The sequence below is a fragment of the Enhydra lutris genome, unplaced genomic scaffold (assembly GCF_002288905.1).
Source record: "Enhydra lutris kenyoni isolate GAN:26980312 unplaced genomic scaffold, ASM228890v2 scaffoldscaffold94, whole genome shotgun sequence".
Classification (NCBI taxonomy): domain Eukaryota; kingdom Metazoa; phylum Chordata; class Mammalia; order Carnivora; family Mustelidae; genus Enhydra; species Enhydra lutris.
In genome coordinates, this window is record NW_019154178.1 from 1,475,713 (window position 1) to 1,497,480 (window position 21,768).

Genomic DNA, 21,768 nt, shown 5'->3' on the forward strand with positions numbered 1-21,768 from the left:
GTTTGACAACATAATTAGGGCTGTGGTCCAGGAAGACTGCAAAAGGGTACAACTGCAACGGAAGCATAATTAGGCAACGTTTACAAAATTGTATGTACGCTCACTACTGAATTCGGTAATTCTGCTTCTCCGAACTTACCCCAGGACAGATCTCCAGATCATCAAACATCAAACAGTGAGGACACGGTCATTCACTGCGTGTTATTGCTCTCTCTTTTTAAAAAGATTTTATTTGAGAGAGGGAGAGAGAGAGAGAGCAAGAGAGAGCACAAGCGGGGGTGGGGGAGGGGGAGGGGGGGGGGGGGAAGGTAGGGGCAGAGGGACAGGGAGAAGCAGACTCTGCAGTGAGCAAGGAGCCCAATGCAGGACTCGATCCCGGGACTCAGGGTCACGAGCTGAGCTGAAGGCAGACGCTCAACCCAGCCACCCAGGTGTTGCCAGCATCATCTACTATAGGAACCATTAGGAGCAACTGAAACGCCCTTTTCCTGGCAGGCCGACTGGATAAACTGTGCTACAGCGCAGACTCCATTACTGTGAAGGTATAAAGCCATAGTCTGGATGTAGAAAAATGTTTACAACAGCATTAATCATGGCAGCAAAAAAGTACAAAGAACTCCCGGGGCGTCTGGGGGGCTCAGTGGGTTGAACATCTGCCTTTGGCCCAGGAGCGAGCTCAGAGTCCCTGCTTATGTACGTTCTCTGTCAAATAAATAAAAACTAAAAAAAAAAAAAAAAAAAGTACAAATAACCCAAATGTTCTCCAATTGACAAATGGGCAAATGAAATGGGGTTATGTGGTATATCCAACGGAACGTTATTTGGGAAGAAAAAAACGAAATGATACAGGTTACAGCACATATGAACCTTGGAAAAACTATGCTAAGTGAAATAAATCAGTCACAAAGGACCCTGTACTCTCTGATTCCATATTTGAAATGTCCAAAAAGTCACATTTACAGAGATAGAAAGTAGATGAAAGTAGATGAGGAAATTAGGGGATATCACTGTGGAGTTTCTTTTTGGGATAATGAAAATGTTGTAAAATTGACTGTGGAGATGAGTGTACAACTCTGTGAACTTACCAAAAGTCACTGAAATGTATAATTTAAATGGGTTAACTATATGGCATGTGAATTATATCACAACAAAAGCTTAGGTTCTCCCTGCGCTCAGAGACCTGATGAAGCAGACTCTCTGCTGCTGTCCTTAAAGAAGAAAGCCGCCATCGAGCTCTGCCACTACAAGAAAGTGAATGAGTGTGGAGGACAACGCTGAGTGTTGAATGAGATCGCAGACTCCGCTGACATCTTGATTAGAGTCCCGTGAGACACAGAGCTGGAGTGCCCAGACTCTTGGAATTCTGGGGAAATTATCTGTGAGATAATAAGTCTGTGAGTTTTTTTTTTTTTTTAAAGATTTTATTTATTTATCAGAGAGACAGAAGGAGAGAGAGCGAGCACAGGCAGACAGAATGGCAGGCAGAGGCAGAGGGAGAAGCAGGCTCCCTGCCGAGCAAGGAGCCCGATGTGGGACTTGATCCCAGGACACTGGGATCATGACCTGAGCCGAAGGCAGCTGCTTAACCAACTGAGCCACCCAGGTGTCCCTTAAAATTTTTTTTTTTTTTTTAATTATTTGTCAGGGAGAGAGCAGAAGCATGGTGCACAGGGGCAGAGGGAGAAGCAGGCTCCCTGCTGAGCAAGGAGCCCAATGTGGACTCGATCCCAGAACTCTGGGATCAGGACCTGAGCCGAAGGCAGATGCTTAACCAACTGAGCCACCCACGCGCCCCTGTCAGGCCTATATTAAGGAACACTCAAGTCAGAAATAACAGCTGTTAATGAAGTCACTTTACTACCGCCAGAGGGGGATAGAGCAACACAGCCACTGCAAACTTGCCGCCCGTGCAAACACACTTCTGGCCACGGCCAGGGGACAGAGTGAAGCTTCCATGACAGCGAGCGGATTGTCAAGGGGACTGTGGACTCCCTCCTAACCGGTCTCCATTTCTAAGTGGAAGACTGAGCTTTAACAGATCATGACTTATAATTCCCGCAAATACACACAGGGATGGCCTGACGGCTCTACTCCACGTTAGAGGCCAAATCACATGTGGGGAGTTCTTCCATCATCTCTGCTCATGCCTTCTTATTTGCTTCTTTTATAAAAAACAAGTAACTTCCAAATGTAGGTGTTACAAGTATCATTTATTATTTAAAAAAAATGATTTTTACATTTTCTTCTAGGAAAGAAAGAGGCAAAAAACCCTGTTATACTTCAATCATGATGAGAGACTACAGAAAAAAGAGAATAGGATACAGGATTTAGAAGACAAACGTATAAGAAGTACTCATAAATGTATGTTTCTGGGCACACAAAATAAAAATGGTATTTGTAACATCAATAACATAAAAGGGGGATATGGAGCTTTACGGGAGTACAGTTTTTGTATATAATTGAAATTAACTTGATATCAATTCAAATTACATAGTTGTATCTTTGGGAAGTTCTATGTTATTTCCATGGTTACCACGGAGAAAACAGCTATAGAATACACCCAGAAGGGACTGAAGGGAATCAAAACGTGTTACTACAAGATCAACTAAGCACAAAAGAAGACAGTAATGTAGGACATGAGGTCTGAACCTCATGTCCTACATTACTGTCCTACAGACAAACGGGAAATCAAATGGCAAGTGTAAGTCCTTCCTTCTTGGTAATTATGTTAAAAGCAAGTAGATTAAACTCTCCAAACAAAAGGCAGAGAGAAACGAAATGGATAAAAAACATGATTTAACTATACACTACCCACAAGAGACTCACTTCATTTTTTTAAAGATTTTCTCTATGTATTTTAGAGAGAGAGAAAGTACCCTTGCAGGTGAGAGCAGAGAGAGGGGCAGAGGGAGAGAGAGAACCCAGATATGGGGCTCGATCTCATGACCCTGAGATCATGACCTGAGCTGAAATCAAGAGTCAGATGCTCAACCGACTGAGCCCCCCAGGACCCCCAAGAGAATCACCGTAGATCAGGACATAAGCAAGAAAAAGATGAAAAGGAAAAGGATGGAAAAAAGATATTCCAATTAAACAGTAACCGAGAGAGCAGAATAACTATACTACAGTATCAGACGGAGACCTGAAGTCAAAGACTGTTACAAGAGACACAGGAGGACAGTAAATATTGACAAGAGTCTGCTCACTTAGAAGCAACAATCATACTCAGCAAACATCAAAGGAACGTAGTATTCAAAGACTGAAGAGAGGAAACAGACAGCTGTACAGGAACAGCTGGAGATGCCAACCAAGTTCAGTGATGGTTACAACAACCACACGCATCAACATGGATCTTAACAATTAGATCTAACAGAAATACACAGAACACTCCATGCAACAACAGCAGATACAAAGTTTTCTCAAATGACCACAGAAAATTCTCCAAGACAGGTAATACATGAAGCCACAAAATAAGTCTTAACAGATTTAAAGACTGAAGGGGTGCCTGGGTGGCTCCATCGTTAAGCGTTCTGCCTTCGGCTCAGGTCATGATCCTGGGGTCCTGGGAATGAGCCCGGCATCAGGCTCCCTGCTCAGAGGGGAGCCTGCTTCTCCCTCTCCCACTCCTCCTGCCTGTGCTCTCTCTCTCAAATAAATAAATAAATAAAATCTTAAAAAAAAAAAAAAAAAGAAATCAGAGGAGAAATTAGAAAATATTTTGAAATTAATAAGAATGAAAATACAGGGGTGCCTGGGTGGCTCAGTGGGTTAAAGCCTCTGCCTTCGGCTCAGGTCATGATCCCAGGGTCCTGGGATCGAGTCCCGCATCGGGCTCTCTGCTCAGCAGGGAGCCTGCTTCCTCCTCTCTCTCTCTCTGCCTGCCTCTCTGCCTACTTGTGATCTCTGTCTGTCAAGGAAATAAATAAAATCTTTAAAAAAAAAAAAAAAGAATGAAAATACAAACAACCAAAACTTATCTGATATGGTATAAGCAACAGAAGAGGAAATTTACAGGTAAAACACACACGCGTTCAAAGACGAGATCTCAAATCGGTGACTGCAGAATCCACAGACGGTGGCGTAGCTCCTGGGGAAAAATCTGGTGGTTCCTTAAAACGCTGAACATTCAAGGATCTGGCAACTCTACTCCTAAGTACATCCACGGGGCTGAAAGCAGTGACCTGAGTGAATGCGCCCGCGCCGGTGTTCACCACGGCATGATTCACGGGAGACGAAGGGCAGACACAGCCCAAGTGCTCGCCAGCCAGTGGGCACGTAAAGTGCGGCACGTGCACATGGAAAGCGACACGGCCACACACGCCACACACACGTGCCAGAGCACGCACGAACCCTGAAGACACTCCTAACGAGTCCGGACAGAAAAAGCACAAACACTGTACGGTTCTACTGACGTGGGGCAGCTACAACAGGCAAACCGACAGAAACTGAAAGCACGTGAGCCATTACAGGCTGAGTGAGGTGTGGGGAGTTACTGCTTAATGGTCAGTTTCTTTTTCTTTTCTTTCTTTTTTAAAAGATTTTATTTATTAATTTGACACAGATAGAGACACAGTGAGAGAGGGAACAGAAGCAGGGGGAGTGAGAGAGGTAGTAGCAGGGAGCTTGATGTGGGGTTCAATCCCAGGACCCTGGGATCATGACCTGAGCTGAAGGTCGATGTATAACCAACTGAGCCACCCAGGTGCACCCCTGGTTAGTTTCTGTTTAGGGGAATGAAAAATGCTCAGGGCACCTGGGTGGCTCAGTGGGTTAGGCCTCTGCCTTCGGCTTGGGTCATGGTTTCGGGGTCCTGGGATCGAGCCCGAGGTTGGGCTCTCTGCTCGGCAGAGAGCCTGCTTCTCCCTCTCTCTGCCTGCCTCTCTGCCAGCCAAATAAATAAATAAATAAAATATTAAAAAAAAAAAAGAAAGAAAGAAAGAAAAATGCTGGAGGGCCCCTGGGTGGCTCAGTTGGTCAAGCATCTGCCTTTGTCTCAGGTCATGATCCCAGGGTCCTGGGACTGAACCTCATATCAGGCGCCCTGTTTTTCCCTCTCCTTCTTCCCACTTCTGTTTTCTCTCTCACAAACAAAATCTTTATTTATTTTTAAATCACTTAAGAAAGATTTTATTTATTTATTTGACAGAGAGAGCGCGCGTGCACAAGCACAGCAGGGGCAGCAACAGCAGAGGGAGAAGAGAAGCAGGCTCGCCCTGAGCAGGGAGCCCGATGTGGGTCTCGATCCCAGGACCCCAGGATCATGACTTGATCTGAAGGCAGACGCTTAATGACTGAGCCACCCACGCACCCTAGAAATAAAATCTTCAAAGGAAGAAAGAAAGAAAAGAAAATTGTTGGAAATAGATGGTGTAATGACTGCACAACATGGTGAATGCCATGAATGAGATGAACTGTATGCTCAGAAATGGTGAAAATGGCGAATTCTGGTATTTTACCACAATAAGAAATTTCAATAATAAAATGTAAATATAATATTTTGTGAGTATATTTGTGAGTTAATATGTGACTTAAAAAGTAACAACAGGACACCTGGGTGGCTCAGTGGGTTAAAGTCTTTGCCTTCGTCTCAGGTCATGATCTCAGGGTCCTGGGATCGAGCCCCGCATGGGGCTCTCTGCTCAGCGGGGAGCCTGCTTCCCCCTCTCTCTCTCTGCCTGCCTCTCTGCCTGCTTGTATCTCTGTCAAATAAATAAATAAAATCTTAAAAAAAAAAAAAAAGCAGCAACAGTTCTCACTCTGAGATAAGGACCAGAAAAATAGTTTATTTCTTCGAAACTGATGGTCCATTTAAGTTTAGAGCCAGTTGGACATTCCAGAGCCTCCCGAGGGAGAGCAGCCTCGCCAGCACCTTGACGTTAGCCTGGAGAGACTCGGTCTGAACTTCCCGCCCCAAGAACTAAAGCTAATAGATCTGTGTTGCTTCAAGCAACTTGAGTAACGTGCCACAGCGGGCCCAGGACACTAACCGGCGGGCTGAGCTCTGCTGGTGACCCGCTGACTGCATTACTAGATACTCTTTGTACCTAAATACAGGAACACTGATAATGGAGGTTTTCCTAAACCAAGGTGTACGGTCTATACACACTTATTTCTGATATTTTCGCTGATGACATCATTATTCAACCAGGAATACAAAATGAAACCCTGGGATCATCACTGACTCTCGCCCTGTCCTTGAATTCATACCATCTATCCAATCTTTAATCCCTTTCAATTTTAACATCCATGTTCTCAAGAGCCCACCTTTCCAACACCCTGCATTGTCACCACTGCATTTCAGGCTGTGACTCCTGTCCTGGAAAACCACAAAGGTGTCCTGCTCCCTAACCAGCCTTTTAACTTCTAGTACCTCCCCATGTAAGTCACACCTCCCATACTGGTTTTATCTTGATCCAAGTTTGACTGAGTCACACGCTTCCCTCTTATAACTTTATTTTTTTTTTAATTTTTAAATTTTAATTCCAGTATAGCTGACATACAGTGTAATATTAGTTTCAGGTGTAGAATACAGTGATTCAACAATTCCACGCACCACCTACTGCTCAGCACGACAGGCGCACTCCTCCCTCTCCCACCACTTGTCTCCCCTGCCGCTCCGCCCACCTGCCCTCTGGTGACCATCCGTGTCTAGAGCAGAGAGTCTGTTTCTTGGCTCGTCTCATTCCTTTTCCTTAGGGTTAGGGCTTGTTTTGTTTCACTTCTTAAGTTCTCCATACAAGTGAAATCATATCCCCTCATAACTTTTTAAAACCTATGATGATTTATATACAGAAGAGTAACTTTATAATTTCTTTGTACCATTCTGTGGCCCCCAAAAAAAGTGACAGAGCATGGAGCATCTGGGGGCAGGGAAACCGTGCTGTGTGACACTACAGTGGTGGACACGTGTCATTATGCATTTATGGAAACAAATAAAACGTGCAACACCACGAGCAAACTCTAATGTCAGCTACGGACTCCGGGGGACAACAATGTGTCCCCGTGTACGTTCTTGGATCAGAACGGATCTAACACAGTGGTGCAGGACCTTGCAAGGAGGAGAGGCTGTGCAGGCAGACTCTCTGCACTTGGTATCAATTTTGCCGTTAACCTAAAACTGCTCTAAGTAATTGTTTACTAGTTAGAAAACACAAACAAAGAAAAAAACCCAAATTGCTACAAACCACCACCACGAGTCCACAAAAATACACCGCTTCACAGTCTGGAAGACCGCACACGTGTATCGTCTGATCGATTTCTTCACAGTACTCCAAAATACACCCACTGATGTCCTCGTCTCTAAGACGCGAGTAGCTTGTGCTTACATAAACAAGGTGGTTCTCTCAGTCCATTCTCAGAGTGCAAGACTTCTGTCCGACCAGAGACATTTAAGTAACTTATTATCATTATTTTTAAATTTGGGGGGCGGGACAGAGGGAGACTCTCAAGCAGACGCCACACCCAGCTCAGAGCCCAATGTAGGGCTCGATCTCTCGACCCTGAGATCACGACCTGAGCCAAAATCAAGACTCAGACACTAATCCACTGAGCCACCCAGGCGCCCCTGACGAGAGACATTTTAAAACACCGATAGGGCTAAAGATATTGATCTTCTGACTCACAGTCTGACTTTATTATTCACCTTTTTTTAGGGATTTAATCCAGAAAAAGTACATTACTACAAACAAAGCAAAACCGGAACTTCAATTTTTTTTAGCAGAAAATGGAGAAATAGATTTGTTTTCTCTATTCAGCAAAAACATTGCTTAAAATTATAACTGAAATAGCTCTTTCCAAAAGATATTTCATTTTCTCATTTATAGTGACAGAACGCTAATTTTTATTTTTAGGCACCACCATCTGAAATATTAACCATTACTTCCCCGCCTGACCTGTGGCTGAAGTGCGGTTCCACAATTACGTTCTAGCCAGGCTCTATGAACGAGGTTTTGCAAGCGTCCTTCCTGAGTCGGTCTGGGCTGCTGTGACATATTACCGGGTGGCTGAGACCACACATCTTTATTGCTCACTCTCCTGTAGGCTGGAAGTCCAAGATCAGGGTTGAGCTCCAGTGAGACCCTCTTCCTGGCCTGCGATGCCACTCTCGCTGCTCTGCACCCAGTGGAGAGAGCACATCTCTCTCTCTAAGGGCTTCTTCTAAGGCCACTCACTCTACTCACAAGGGCCACCCTCTCATGACCTAACTGCCCCCTAAAGTCCCACCTCCAAACACTACCACGTCAGGGATTAGGGATTCGAATTATGAATTCGGGGGTGGCGTACGGGAAGGCACAGTCACTCCGTAGTGCTTCCTCACAAAGAAGGTGTGTGCTTTTTATACTCCCTTCTTTTCTGCTTTCTAAACGAAGACCTTCCGGCTGAACTCAGGCAGCTACGTTGGAACAGCAGGTGACCACAGAAGTGGAAGCTAAATGCTGAGGCGGAAGAACAGAAAGGGCTCCAGGTTCCTGAGGATACTGCGGAGTTCCCACAGTAACCCCGAAGTGCGTCCTTCGTAACAGTTTTTACGTTAAAGGAAAATGAATGTCTATCTTCTTCAAGTCTTGAATATTTGAGAGAGTTTCTTATTATTGGGAGCTGAAACTAAGAAGCTTCATGAATAAAATATTTTCATGATCCAAAAGGCAGGGATCTGGTACAAAGAGCTTCTGTGGCATCTACTTCAGGGGCAAATTAATAGAAAAATATTATTATTATTATTTTAAGATTTTATTTATTTAGGGACCCCTGGGTGGCTCAGCTGTTAAGTGTCTGCCTTCAAGTCAGGTCATGATCCTGGGGTCCTGGGATCGAGCCCCGCGTCAGGCTCTCTGCTCAGCAGGGAACCTGCTTCTCCCTCTCCCACTGCCCCTGCTTGTGTTCCCTCTCTCTGTGTCTCTGTCAAATAAATACATATTAAAAAAAGAGATTTTATGTATTTATTTGTCAGAGAGAGAGGAGACTGCACAACTAGGGGGAGCAGGAGACAGAGGCAGAAGCAGGCTCCCCGCTGAGCAGGGAGCCCCGATGTAGGGCTCGATCCCCGGACCCTGGGATCATGACCTGAGTTGAAGGTGGACGCTTAACCAACCGAGCCACCCAGGTGTCCCAACAGAAAATCTTTTCAGGGGCACCTGGGTGGCTCAGTTGGTTAAGCCTCTGCCTCAGGTCATGATCTCAGAGTCCTGAGATTGAGCCCCGCATCAGGCTCTCTGCTCAGCGGGGAGCCTGCTTCCTCCTCTCCTGTTCCCTTTGCTTGTGTGCACTCCCTATCTCTCGGTGAAATAAATATTTTTTTAAAATACCTAAAAAAAAAAAAATCTTTTCAATGCAGAATAAGGTGCTGTGGTTTACACAGAGATCACTTTAACCACAAGTACGATATATACCTCTAACATCTAATCTTTCCTCTTTCAATTTCACTATTTCTTGCCAAAATTCAGACCCTTTCAACCTTTTGAGGGACATCGTGTGTTTCTGCCATTAGTCGCCCCCCATTTTCCGCTCTGCAGCTACAGTTCATCTTCTAACATATACTTGCACTTTTCATTTCCTTTAATGAGGTGAATACCTTAGAGTCCCTTAGGTCCATGGTTTTGTGGTTCCTATCACGCAATGCTTGTTTTCCACACCGCCACCACATTTCAGAAGCACTGAAAAATCCCTGCATCCCAGTATGTGCCTGGGACAAGCTATCCTGGAATAATGAAATGCCCCTTTCTACCCTGCAAACTAGTACCAAACTTCCAGAACCTGATCAACTGTGTTCTGTGAGATGCCTCTTACCCCACGAGAGCTGCCGCATCGGAGTGCTTCCTCAGCTGTCCCCTCTCCAAGGGGAGAGGACGTTCTCACAAGGGGTATACTCTCCTCATGCGACTAAGTGTTTGGAAACTCAGAAAGCATTCAGTCCGTGAGGAATGAATGTAGAAAATCATCAAGATCACTAGAGATGCACACATAGTGCCATTTTTCTTATTTTTAATTAAGAAAAAGGCACCCCTAGAATCCAAATTACAGATATATAATCTAGAAAGGCAGAGAAAAGATTAGATGAGGGAAGATACTGAAACTAGGATTACACTAAACGGTAACTAACTAGAATTTAAATTAAAAAGTTGAAACAGGGGCACCTGGGTGGCTCAGAGGGTTAAAGCCTCTGCCTTCGGCTCAGGTCATGATCTCAGGGTCCTGGGATCGAGCCCCGCATCGGGCTCTCTGCTCAGCAGGGAGCCTGCTTCCTCCTCTCTCTCTGCCTGCCTCTCTGCCTGTTTGTGATCTCTCTGTCAAATAAATAATTTAAAAAAAAAACTTTAATTAAAAAAAAAAAGTCGAAACAAACAAAAACCAAGCACCCCAGAAAAAGATCTGAGAACACAACTGGTCCCCAACACCAGAGCAGTATCAGGAGGAAAGTGCACACTCAGGTGTCTGCGGAGGTCACACTTGTGTACGTCACGTGTGCACTGTGCTTTCTGACCGCCGAAGTGTGTTCTGGAACATGGAAAAGTAACAGGTCTTTAAAGCTCGTCAGCCGACAGGTAATACTACTTACTCTGCAGTTTTGTAAACGTCAGAATACAGCCCTGCTTTCTGATACTTCTTCTTTGGGGGACGTGGGGCCTTCTTCTCCCTTGGCAGGAGACAGCGCACGGGCCGCAGGGCATTTTCAGGTTCAGGAGGCTCGGCTGGGGTCTCAGGAGGACTGGGGGCCACAACTGCCGCTGCGGTAAAGCTACAAAGACAAGTTTAAAGGAAACTTTTACTACTGACTCTTTACACAACACAACAGCAAGTAAAACACGAGGTCGAGACCTCCTCATCTGACCGTGATGAAGTAACAGACAGCAGACGTGTCCTCCTGAGACAACCTACCAGAAATCTAGGAAACTACTATAGGCCTGGAGAAGGTTTATGAAACACTTAGCAGACACTGGACAATAGCACCGCACTGTGATCCCAGAGAAAATTGAAAAAAGAAAAAAAAAAAAACAGAGAAAGAAAAAATATGGGGGTGCCTGGGTGGCTCAATCAGTTGAGTTCAACTCTTGATCTTTGCTCAGGTCTTGATCTCAGAGTTGTGGGTCCGGGCCCTGCGCTGGGCTCCGCGCTGGGTGTGGAGCCCACTTACGGAAGAAGAAAAAATAGGAATAGTCCTACAACCAGCTTGCCTTTACAGGGAGGATGACGGCAGAGGGAGCAGAGCCCCAGCAGAGAACAGCCAGTGTGAAGAACGGACAGAGCTCAGAGAGGTTGAGGACACTGGGGTTGCTGGGGCAGAGTCCTGGAGTGGAGAAAGCCACAGAGGAAAGCAACTCTAGAAATCTGTATGGGCCTCCCACAGTACACTTATGAGGTTGTGCAAATGCGGGGTCAAGTTCGGCAAGGCCGGACAAAGAGCGAGCGGCGTCCTGTCCGGAACCTCAACAGCCCGCAGAGCTCACACACGGTGGCAGGAGCCTCCTCGAGGCACCGTGGGAGGACAGTGCCCGGTACTAGGACATCCCGCACACCCCCCAGAGAGTAGAGTCGCCCACTTCCACACAGCTCAAGTACCCCCAGAATAAAGACCAGCGCCAGTGAAGCTTAAAAACAGTCTTCAACATCCAGATGGCCAACAGACACATGAAAAAGTGCTCCATATCACTTGGCATCAGGGAAATACAAATCAAAACCACAATGAGATACCACCTCACACCAGTCAGAATGGCTAAAATTAACAAGTCAGGAAATGACAGATGCTGGCGAGGATGCGGAGAAAGGGGAACCCTCCTACACTGTTGGTGGGAATGCAAGCTGGTGCAACCACTCTGGAAAACAGCATGGAGGTTCCTCAAAATGTTGAAAATAGAACTACCCTATGACCCAGCAATTGCACTGCTGGGTATTTACCCTAAAGATACAAATGTAGTGATCCGAAGGGGCACGTGCACCCGAATGTTTATAGCAGCAATGTCTACAATAGCCAAACTATGGAAAGAACCTAGATGTCCATCAACAGATGAATGGATAAAGAAGATGTGGTATATATACACAATGGAATACTATGCAGCCATCAAAAGAAATGAAATCTTACCATTTGCGACGACGTGGATGGAACTAGAGGGTATCATGCTTAGCGAAATAAGTCAATCGGAGAAAGACAACTATCATATGATCTCCCTGATATGAGGGAGAGGAGATGCAACATGGGGGGTTAAGGGTGTAGGAGAAGAATAAATGAAACAAGATGGGATTGGGAGGGAGACAAACCATAAGTGACTCTTAATCTCACAAAACAAACTGAGGGTTAATGGGGGGAGGGGGTTGGGGGGGTGGGATTATGGACATTGGGGAGGGTATGTGCTATGGTGAGTGCTGTGAAGTGTGTAAACCTGGCGATTCACAGACCTGTACCCCTGGGGATAAAAAGATATTATATGTTTAAAAAAAATAAAACTTAAATTAAAAAAAAAAAAAAAAAAACAGTCTTCAAAGGAATCAGCCGAACCACAAGTACCTGAACTGCCTACCAGAGCCCCTGAGCATCTGGGAAAGAACAAAAAGCCCGACACACGATGATGCAACATTTACAACGTAAAGAAATTCACAGTGAAAAAAACCCAACGTGAATGGCCAAATATTTTCCAGATTTGATAAAAAGTATAAAGTCAAAGTTCCAAGAAGCTAAACAAACCATAAACAATATAAACTAAAAAACAAAAACAAAATAAAAAAAAAAACAAGGCATATCATAGTAAATTGCTAAAAATTACTCAAGAAAATTTAAAAAGCGAGAGGACAAAATACGACCCATACAGGACACAAAAGTAAGAACGAGTGCAGATGTTGCGGCTGAAGTAAAGGCGAGCCAGCCATAAGGCAACAATAACACATCTGTAAGTGCTGAAGGAGGAGGGAGAAGGAGGGGAAGGAGGAAAAGACTATTCAAACAGAATTCTAAGTCAATCAAAAACGCCTTCAAAAATTAAGTTGATTTCCGGGGCACCTGGGCGGCCGGTGCAGTGCCATCTGTGGGTCCAGGCTGGGCTCAGCAGGGAGTCTGCTGCTCCTACTTCCTCTGCCCCCTCCCCAACTTGCGTGCTGACAAGTGTGCTTTCTCTCTCTCAAGTAAATAAAATCTTAAAAATAAATAAATAAATAAGGGGTGCCTGGGTGGCTCAGAGGGTTAAGCCTCTGCCTGCGGCTCAGGTCATGATCTCAGGGTCCTGGGATCGAGCCCTGCATTGGGCTCTCTTGCTCAGCGGGGAACCTGCTTCTTCCTCTCTCTGCCTACTTGTGATTTCTGTCAAATAAATAAATAAAATCTTTAAAAAAAAAATTAAGTCAATTCCAGTTCCAGGCAAAGATGGAACGGATACTGCCACTCATCCATCCACTAAGTAAATGAAAAACACTAGAAGCTATATATAAAACACACATAAGCAAACAGATTGGCTAGGGACCCTGCAACCGAAGCTACAACATGGCAGGGAATTTCCTCCATAGTCTTTCAGTGGTAAGTATGAGCCAAAGAAATACAGTTTCCCTAGTATCAAGGACAAGGAAACTGTCAGCTCTCATCATATATTCAGCATCAAAGAAAGTTCTAGCCAGTGCAAACAGGTGAGAAAAAGAAAAAAGTCTTGAAGAGTCAGTTCTTTAATTTCATTCTTTTTCAAGACTGTTTTGGCTGTTTGGGATTCCTTGAGATTCCTGATGAATTTTAGGATGGGTTTTTCTATTTCACAGAAAACATCACTGGGATTTTGCACTAAACCTGCAGATCACTTTGGGTAGTTCTGGTATCTCAACATCAGGTCTTCTAGGCCATGAGTAGTACATGCTGTCTTTCCGTGTGTTCACGTCTTCCGTTCCCCTGAACTATGCTTTGTAGAAATTTCTTTTCTTCCTTCCTTTTTTTTTTTTTTTTTTTTAAGATTTTACTTATTTTAGAGAGAGAGATAGAGTGGGAGGACAAGCAAAGGAGGAGCAGGGAAGCCTGACGTGGAACCTGATCCCAGGCCCCTGGCATCATGACCTGAGCCGAAGGCCTACGCTTAACCGAGACACCTGGGAGCCCTCTTCTGTAGTTTTCAACATACAAGTTTTGCCTTTCTAAATTTATTCTTAACTATTTCTTCTTCATTTCTTTTTTTAAAATTTAATTTATTTGACAGACAGAGATCACAAGCAGGCCGAGAGGCAGGCAGAGAGAGAGGAGGAAGCAGGCTCCCCGCTGAGCAGAGCCTGATGCAGGGCTCGATCCCAGGACCCTGAGACCATGACCTGAGCCGAACGAAGGCAGAGGCTTAACCCACTGAGCCACCCAGGCGCCCCCCATTCTATTCTTCTTGACGCTACCGTGAGAAGAACAGACTTAACTTCTTTTTGGGAGAATCGCTGGGTCACAGAAACGCAGCTGACTGTGGGTGCGGATTCTGATTCTCAACTTGCTGAACGTGTTCAGAGCTCTACCAGTTTTGTGAGAGATCGTCAAGATTTCCGGCATATAAGGTCATGGCATCTGTGCACAGAGCTAATTTTATTTTTATCTTTACGATGTCTCACTTTGCAAAACACCTTTTACTTTTACTTCTTCTTGCCTGACACTTCTGGTGGGTTCTAAAGCTGAGCTGAGCCCAAGTGGCACAGGCGGCACCTGCCCGTCGCTGGCCTCGGGAAAAGCTCTCAGCCTCTCCCACCGGGCTGTCCGCTCTGGGTTTTGGTTCATGGTCTTTATCACGCTGAGGTAGTTCTATCTGATCACAGACCGCTGGGAGCTCCTCTCACAAACACGTGTTAGAGTCTGTGAAATTACGTTTCTTCTTTTACTGGTATTTGTGTGATTTTTCTTCTTTAGCCTTTTGATGTCCTGAATAACGTTACCCGACTTCTGACAGTCGCCGAGTCTTGCATAACTGGGAAGCATCGTACTTGTTGTAGGATCTATCTTACCCATCCATTCACCTAACCAGTCAATTTATCATTTACCCTTTTTACCTGTTCTTATACATTTAATAATTTAATATTTATTTTTTTACTCTTCTCCTTTCCAGGCAAATTCATTTCTACTTCTGTCTTTACCTTTTTTCTTTATCTTATTTCTTTTTCTGCAATAAAAAATGTTTTCTGCTTTCGTGCTTATCACCGACATGTAGAAATTCTCCCAGTGCTATGCTTCCCCAGGTGCTGTCCCTAGACCACACACAGCAGAATTACCATGACAGTTTACAAGAAATGCAAATGCCGAACCACAGAATTTTAAAAATTCTTATTAACGAAGTCTGGGATGGACCACTTCCTAACCTTGCTGCTATCTATATCCAACACCAGGCACTCACTCACTCTTTTTTAAAGATTTATTTATTTATTAGACAGACAGAATGAGAAAGTGTGTGCGAGTGGGGGCAGGGGCAGAGGGGGAGAGAGAGAGAGAAGCAGACTCCCTGCTGAGCACGCAGCCTGACATGGGGCTGGATCCAATCAATGATCCTGAGACCATAACCTGAGCCAAAATCAAGAGCCCTACGCTTGAGCAACAAGGCCACCCCTGTCCCCCTGTCCCCTCCCTCTACAGACTGTGCATCTCATTCGACTCAGGCTCTGACACTCCAGGCTGCGTTGATGCTCGCCCTCACCCCCTTTCCCAGGGCCCTACTCCTCACTCCATTTGGTCTCTAACATCAAACTCAGGGCTGCCACGGTCTCCGTGCCCCGTCCGGACACCTATGACTAATGGCTCTCAGAATGAATGTTTCAAGGGCACCTGGGTGGCTCAGGTGGGGGAGCACCCGACTCCTGGTTTTGGCTCAGGTCCTGATCTCAGAGTCATCAGACTGAGTCCTGAGTTAAGTGCCAGACTCTTGATTTTGGCTCAGGTCATGACCTTAGGGTCATGAGATCAAGCCCCTCGTGGGGCTCTATGCTGGGCATGGTACCTGCTTAAGATTCTCTCTCCCTCTGCATCTCTACCATCTACCCCCCTCCACTCATGTGCATGTTATATCTCTAAAATAAATAAATGAATAAACAAGACAAAATATGGTTTTACGATATATTGATCTACATCAATACGGTATTTTGTTCGGTATCCACCATTGTTTTCTTTTTCTTTATAAAAATAGTACCAGCTAGTAAATCATTTTTAGAGGCTTGCTTTTTTTTAAATTTAATGTTTCTAAGGCTTATCCATCAATATAACATATCAGCTGTAATTCATTATTTTTATTACCATATCATATTCCATTGTGTGAAAACCTACTATATACTTATTCTATTTCATGGTAATCTTGGATATTTCCATTTTCTATACATTATAACCAATCTTGCTACTACCTTTCCAAAAAGTGTTTTCTGGTGATTGTTGGGCAAGAGTTTTTCTAAAGGGGAACTGCTAGATTATATAGGGTTTGTTGATAATGCATTTTTTTTTTTAAAGATTTTATTTGTCAGAGAGAGAGAGAGGGAGAGAGCAAGCACAGGCAGACAGAATGGCAGGCAGAGGCAGAGGGAGAAGCAGGCTCCCTGCTGAGCAAGGAGCCCGATGTGGGACTCGATCCCAGGACACTGGGATCATGACCTGAGCCGAAGGCAGCTGCTTAACCCACTGAGCCACCCAGGCGTCCCGATAATACATTTTTGTTGCTGCTGTTGTTATATATTCTGGATGCCCAAACCATACACATTACAAGTGTTACAAATTTCCCACTTTGTAGCAAGTCTTTATGTATTTGTCACAATGATGTTTGGTGAGTAGAAATTCTTAGGTTTTTTTTTTTTTTTGTTTTGTTTTTTAAGATTTTATTTATTTATTTGGCAGAGAGATAGAACACAAGTAGGCCGAGGCGGCGGGGAGCAGGCTCCCCGCTGAGCAGAGAGCCCAATGCAGGGCTCGATCCCAGGACCCTGAGATCATGACCTGAGCCGAAGGCAGAGGCATAACCCACTGAGCCACCCAGGTGCCCCAGAAATTCTTAGTTTTAATACAATCTAAGATACCAGTCTTTACCTGTATGGTTACAGCTTTTGGTATCTTGTTTATGAAAGCCTTCCTGACAACAAGGTTGTGAAATTTTTCTCTTTTCATCTATTAGCCTTTGAAAGTTTAAAATTTTGCTTTTAACACAGATTTAGTCAACTGGGATTTAATTTTTGTATACAGGGTAAGACAGAAACCAATTCTGGGGCACCTGGGTGGCTCTGAGGGATGAGTACCTGCCTTTGGCTCAGGTCGTGATCCCAGAGTCCCTTGCTCTCCTTCTGTTACCACCCCCCTCCCATGCTCTCTTTTGTTCTTGCTCACTCTCCTTAAAAAAAAAAAAAAAATAAGACAGGGGCGCCTGTGTGGCTCAGTGGGTTAAAACCTCTGCCTTCGGCTCAGGTCATGATCCCAGGTCCTGGGATCGAGCCCCGCATCGGGCTCTCTGCTCAGCGGGGAGCTTGCTTCGCCCCCCCCACCCCTGCCTGCCTCTCTACCTGCTTGTGATCTCTCTTTCTCTCTTGTCAAATAAATAAATAAAATCTTAAAAAACACAAAAAAGACAGAAACCAATTTCATTTCCATTACTACTGTGACATCTACATTTAGGGCACAATCCATTAAATAGTGTTTTCTGTCTCTATTGATATGCAATGTTACCTCTGTCATTCAGCAAGGTTGCGTACATACAACGATCTGTTTCTCTCAGCTACTCCACACTAGCTTAATACACCATAGCCTAAAATTAAGTCTTGGGACAAAACTTTTAGTTTATTCATTAATTCCATTCCTTGGAATGTACCCTAAAGAAATGAGTGCCCATATCCATCAGTGGACATTAAAGGAATATTAAAAGCAACATTTTTGGATAATAACCTCAATGTGGAAATAACTCAACAGTAAAATGAAAAAACTGTATTGTATGCAAACAATGGATGAGTGCACAATAGTACAAAGGAGGTAACTACAGCAACATGTAACAACACAGGTGGCTCTGCTAACTTAATGTGTATGTTTCCATCGCCTTCATTGACCATTTTGGGGCTTGTTCTCTTGCTTTTCTCATTTTTTTTTTCAAGTATTTATTTATTTATTTATTTGTCAGAAAGAGAGAGAGAGAAAACACACAAGCAGGCAGAGAGGCAGGCAAAGGCGGAGAGAGAGGCAGGTTCCCTGCTGAGCAAGGAGCCCGATGCGGGACTCGATCCCAGGACCCTGGGATCATGACCTGAGCCGAAGGCAGCAGCTTAACCCACTGAGCCACCCAGGCGTCCCTCTTTTCTCATTTCTTAACTGGCCTCTTGGTTCATGAAGTTTCAGCATTAAAAAAAAAAATAATATAAGCCTTAAAAGGCTGTGAGTCTCTCTCTAGGCACGTCTTCAGATACATCCCCCAAGTTTTAACATGCAGCAGAGCAATTATTCAGTTCTAAGTATTTTTAATATTTTTATTATGATTTTATTTTTAAAAAAAGATTTTATTTATTTGGCAGAGAGAGACACAGCGAGAGAGGGAGCACAGGCTGGGGGAGTGGGTGAGGGAGAAGCAGGACACAAGCAGGCAGAGAGGCGGGCAGAGGCGGAGAGAGGCAGGTTCCCTGCTGAGCAAGGAGCCCGATGCGGGACTCAATCCCAGGACCCTGGGATCATGACCTCAGCCGAAGGCAGAGGCTTAACGACTGAGCCACCTAGGCGCCCCATGTTATGATTTTATGTTTTACCTAGTTTTTTTACATAAATTTCTCTTTTTTCCTTCTAGAACCAGGATTTCAACCCGGTTCTGATTCTACAACCCAGCTCATAACCATTATATTATCCTTTTGCAATCTGCTTTGTTATTAATCAACAAATAGTGTCCAAATTCTAACGTGGCGAACAAAGCTCTCTGCATGATCTGGTCCCTACAACCTTCTTCAGACTTATTCCCCAGGCCCTAGACCATACGACTCTAACTAGCTCTGTGTTTTGGCAACAGAAGCTTTCTTTCACCTCCTTGAACCTGCCATGCCTTTTCATACTCAGCCTGTAACGTTTGTTCTGGCCTTGATCCTTTACGTAACAGATGAAGTCTATTCTCCAGATTTTAATTTCATCGCTACTTCCACAGTGAGATCAATCACTTCAACAATATATTCTCGTAACACTCAATAACCACTCATGCTGGAACTCCGACTGTGTGATCCCTGAGGGCAGGGAATTATCTAAATTTGCTTACCATTGTTACCTACCCTCAGCACGCTGGATAAATAATTTTGCAATAAATGTTATTAAATAAGTAAATGAACAACCCCCTGCTATGTAACAAGTACCATAGCAGGTTCTACTTAAAAAAAGGTGAAGAACTGTTGCTGTCTCTGGGAACCTCCTGTGATATGTCCTCTCGTGATACATCCCCTCTCCTCCTGAGGGTAGAAACTGTATCTTCCTCTTCGTAATTTCTTCAAATTCTAAACTGTAATTTTGTGGAAAATTAAAGTGTTTCATGTTGGTGACTATGATACTAGAATTTCCTGGAACAGAAAGGCTTTTCTGGAATACACCCTCTTCTCCCAAGCACATTTTTAAGGTGACCCTTCCCCTAAAATGAATGGTCAAATTGTCACGAACTGTCACTTTCTTACTACCATGAAGGCAGGAATCATTCTCTTTTCAGTGTTTTTTTAAAAGATTATTTATTTGAGAGAGAGAAAGAGAACAGGCGAGGAGGAGGGGCAGAGAGGAGAAAGCAGACCTCCCACTGAGCAGGGAGCCCGACATGGGGCTCGATCCCAGGACCCCAGGATCAAGACCTGAGCTGAAGGCAGACGCCTCACAGACTGAATCACCCAGGCGCTCTCTTTTCAGTGCTGTAAAGCCTCAGTGATTAAGATGAACAAACACTGGTTCTTGAAATAGGCTGCCGGGCCCTGAAACCGTGACAATGGACCCTGGGACCCAACAACATAAAATGTTTAAAAAGTTTAAATTAAATCTCTTTTTAAAATAAAATCTCTATTTTCCTGCCTTTCCAAAGGGGGAAAAAAATTACTATAATTCAGTGGGAATATGGAGAGTAAAACTACATACAACATAAAACCAGCTACGCTTGTAAAACCGTAACCTGACAAACGAATGGTCATAAATACAGCACCAGCTCCCGCCTCGGTCGAAAGCCAGTTCCAGCTGATCAAACAGCCGTGTGCTAAAGGTGACGGGGCAGGAGGGTGCTGGGTGGCTTCGTTAGTTAAGCATCTGCCTTCAGCTTGGGTCATGATCCCAGGATCCTTGATCAAGTTCCACAGTGGGCTCCCTGCTCAGCTGGGGGGCTGCTTCTCACTCTTCCTCCGCCCCTCCTCCCGGCTCTCTCTCAAATAAATACGTAAAAATCTTAAAAAAAAAGAAGTAAAGGTAATATGGACTCCACTGAAGGAGAACAGTTAAATAAATTATGCTGTATTCTTAGCACGGAGTAGGGTAATTCGACATGCCCTAATGACAAGATCTCTGCGACATATGAAGAAAAAGAGTTAAAAACCATAGGGCACCACCACTTACTGAGACCCCAGCTCTGCGGATGCACACCTCTGTACGGGTGTAAGAAGCAATCTCTAAACAATGAATACTGTTACGCTGAAAATAAATAAAAAAAATAATAATAATAAATAAATAAATAAAAGAAGTAATCTCTACCCCCAGAGTGGGGTTTGAACTCATGATCCTAAGGTCAAGAGTCACACACTCCCCTGACTAGGCCAGCTGGGTGCCGTTATGTGGTGTACGGTTCACAGTCCTGCTCTTGAGGAGAACAGGATTGGAGAGGAAATGAGATCATGTGAAAAGAGACTTAACTTTTCCATCAGTAAGCTTTTCGTTTCACTGAAAGTAGTACAAGTACGTACTACTCACGAAAGAAATTTCAATCCCACATATTCTGTAGAAAAAAAGGTATTTTTCCTAAATGTATGCATTAGAGAGAGATGATAAACCTCTCTCTCGGGGCACCTGCGTGGCTCAGTCAGTTCGGCGGCTGCTTTTGGCTCGGGTCGTGATGTCAGGGTCCTGGGATCGAGCCCCACAGTGGGCTCCCTGCTCCTCCCTCTCTCTCTGCCTGCTGCTCTGCCTACTTGTACTCTGTATCTCTGTGTCAAATAAATAAAACCTTGAAAAAACAAAACAAAAAACCTCTCTCTATAAGATTTGCCCAGGCAGATGGTAGAGAAAAAGACTAATAAACTCTAATTGTTCCATTGTTGTTTGGCAAAAAAAATAGAGAAAATCAAATGTCATACAAAAAACATTAACGGTTATTATTTTGACTGTATAGAATGAGTACTTAAAAAACAGGTAAGATACATCAACAAATACTAATGTCCCAATATGCAAATTAGTGCAAATTGAAATAAGTAGGAACCAACATTTATGAAGCATATTTCACCTATATCAAAACAATGAAAACATTTTTATAAAGATTTTTAGAAAGATAATTTCCAGGGTAGATAAGAGTGGGGGTAAATAGTGTATGACACTGTATGTTAGTAGAACTATTAACAGGTGTGGCTTTCAAGAGAGCAGTTTGAAAGTAAATGTTAAGAGGCTTACAACGTGTCTTGCAGTTTTAATTTGTATTTGTCTAATTGTGAACGGGACTGCCATGTGATTAGGACAGCCTGCTGTGTTTATAACGGAACGGTCATTTGAAAATGGGGAGTATCCTATTAACTCACTTAAAACTACCAAACATACCTTTAGGGAAAAAACCTGGTTGGATACAACAAAAGAATTAAGAGCTCTTTTTGGGGAGTGATTTTTGGCTCTGTGCTCTGTATCTT

General features: G+C 44.1%; 1 protein-coding gene across 3 annotated transcripts in view; it reads right to left on the bottom strand.

Annotated features, from left to right (window-relative positions):
- LOC111138933 (ASH1 like histone lysine methyltransferase) overlaps positions 1-21,768 on the bottom strand; it is a 189,099-nt gene that overhangs the window by 74,614 nt on the left and 92,717 nt on the right. For all 3 annotated transcript variants that reach the window (XM_022490937.1, XM_022490935.1, XM_022490936.1), the window contains one exon: positions 10,556-10,735. In XM_022490937.1, the coding sequence (XP_022346645.1) occupies positions 10,556-10,735 (180 nt within the window). The remainder of the gene's footprint in view (positions 1-10,555; positions 10,736-21,768) is intronic.